Source organism: Lipotes vexillifer, unplaced genomic scaffold (genome assembly GCF_000442215.2).
Source record: "Lipotes vexillifer unplaced genomic scaffold, Lipotes_vexillifer_v1.1 scaffold921, whole genome shotgun sequence".
Lineage (NCBI taxonomy): Eukaryota > Metazoa > Chordata > Mammalia > Artiodactyla > Lipotidae > Lipotes > Lipotes vexillifer.
Genome location: NW_006787800.1, coordinates 1,944,831 through 1,946,307, shown reverse-complemented (window position 1 = coordinate 1,946,307; position 1,477 = coordinate 1,944,831). Strand labels below are relative to the sequence as shown.

Genomic DNA, 1,477 nt, shown 5'->3' with positions numbered 1-1,477 from the left:
AAAGGTGTTCCAAAATTACCTACTAGTGAGAAAGCAATTTATAATCTGAAGGGTTTCTGGAAAATTTTAACAAAAGTATATAAGAAGACCTCTACTCACATAATTTCAGCAATGATGAGGGAGAGTAAAACTTAGAGCTTAGTCTCCGGATTACCAGAACTCTGAATCAAACATATCTCTAGATGGAGACCAGCTCCCTTAACTACTCACAGAGACTGAATGAAATATTTATCATAATTTTTCTTGTTAACTCCTCTCTCATCAAATAAACTTCTAATCTGAATTCCAGTTTCCTGTATGGAAAGAATATCTATTATGGGCAACTGATCGATTTACGTATGGCCTGTAAACCACTTTCCTGTAGGGTAGTTAGCCAAAACCTGGAGTGAGATAAGAAATCAGAGTTTCCAAATCGGTCAGGTTGAAGCCCACACCCAAAAACAAGAGGTCCATAATATAGCTATCCTCTTGGCATAATTAACAAGATACAGGATTGGGGTGCCATGGTAGTGAGGGGTAAGTATCCAACAGCAGCATTGGCTCCCTTGTCCTGGAAATTCGTGTATGGCCTCAGTAGTCACTTATAAGTCCAGTGAGCAGTGGCCCAGCCCTGGCCCTTGCACAGGTCCCGGTGGCGAAGGAAACAGGCATGGACTCGGAACCGGCGGCCACAGTGAGGACAGGCATGCAGGGCTCCAGCGTGGGTCTTCATATGCTCTGTTAGATGGTGCTTCAGCTTGAAGCGCTTGTTACAGATGCCACAGCCAAAGGGCCGAAGGCTGAAGGTCAGCATGATGTGCCGGTCACGCTTTGGCTTCACTGCAAACCGCTTCCCACACAAACAACCAAAGCGTTTTCCATCTGCAGGGGGTGCCCCGCCTAGCTTCACAGGTCCATGCACAGCTTGCCCTGCTCCCCCAGGTCCCCCACCCCCTGACAGGATTTCATTCCCATGAAGATCCACTGGTTTCCAGGATGGACCACCTCCTCCAGATGTCTGCCCTGCTCCTGAGGGCAGCAAGAACCCTAGCTCTCCATTCTCTTCAGTGTTCCCTCCTGGAAACACTTTGGTCTCCTCCTTTGTTCCTCCAGACTGAGTTCCGCCTCCTGATAGCTCCTCCTTGGGCTCAAAGGGTTCCTGCTTAATGTAGAAGATTTTGGGAGGCAGTACAGTATGAGGGGCAGGAGGCTCAGGTGGAGCACTCTCGCTCTCTGGAAGCCTGCAAGGAGTAGTGGATGTGGGCAGGGCGTGGGATGCAGGAGAGCAGGGAAAACCCCCTGACCCTCTCTGAGGCTGAGGAGTCTGAGAGGGTGCTGTTGACCCCTGGTCCTCCTCATCATCTTCTTCCTCCTCCTCCTCCTCCTCCTCTTCTTCAACTTGAAGCTGTAACATATCTCCCAGTTCACTCCCCTCCCCTCCAACGGGGCTCTGGGTAGAAGCGGAAGACTGCGCCACAGTCTGGAAAGGGGAAGAGCG

At 50.1% G+C, this 1,477-nt stretch overlaps 1 protein-coding gene across 1 annotated transcript in view; it reads right to left on the bottom strand.

The window, feature by feature from the left end:
- Positions 1-577: 577 nt before the first annotated feature.
- The window catches only part of ZBTB9 (zinc finger and BTB domain containing 9), a 1,509-nt gene continuing 609 nt past the window's right edge, over positions 578-1,477 (bottom strand). Inside the window, exon 2 of the mRNA XM_007460841.1 lies at positions 578-1,470. Within this exon, the coding sequence (XP_007460903.1) occupies positions 578-1,470 (893 nt within the window). The remainder of the gene's footprint in view (positions 1,471-1,477) is intronic.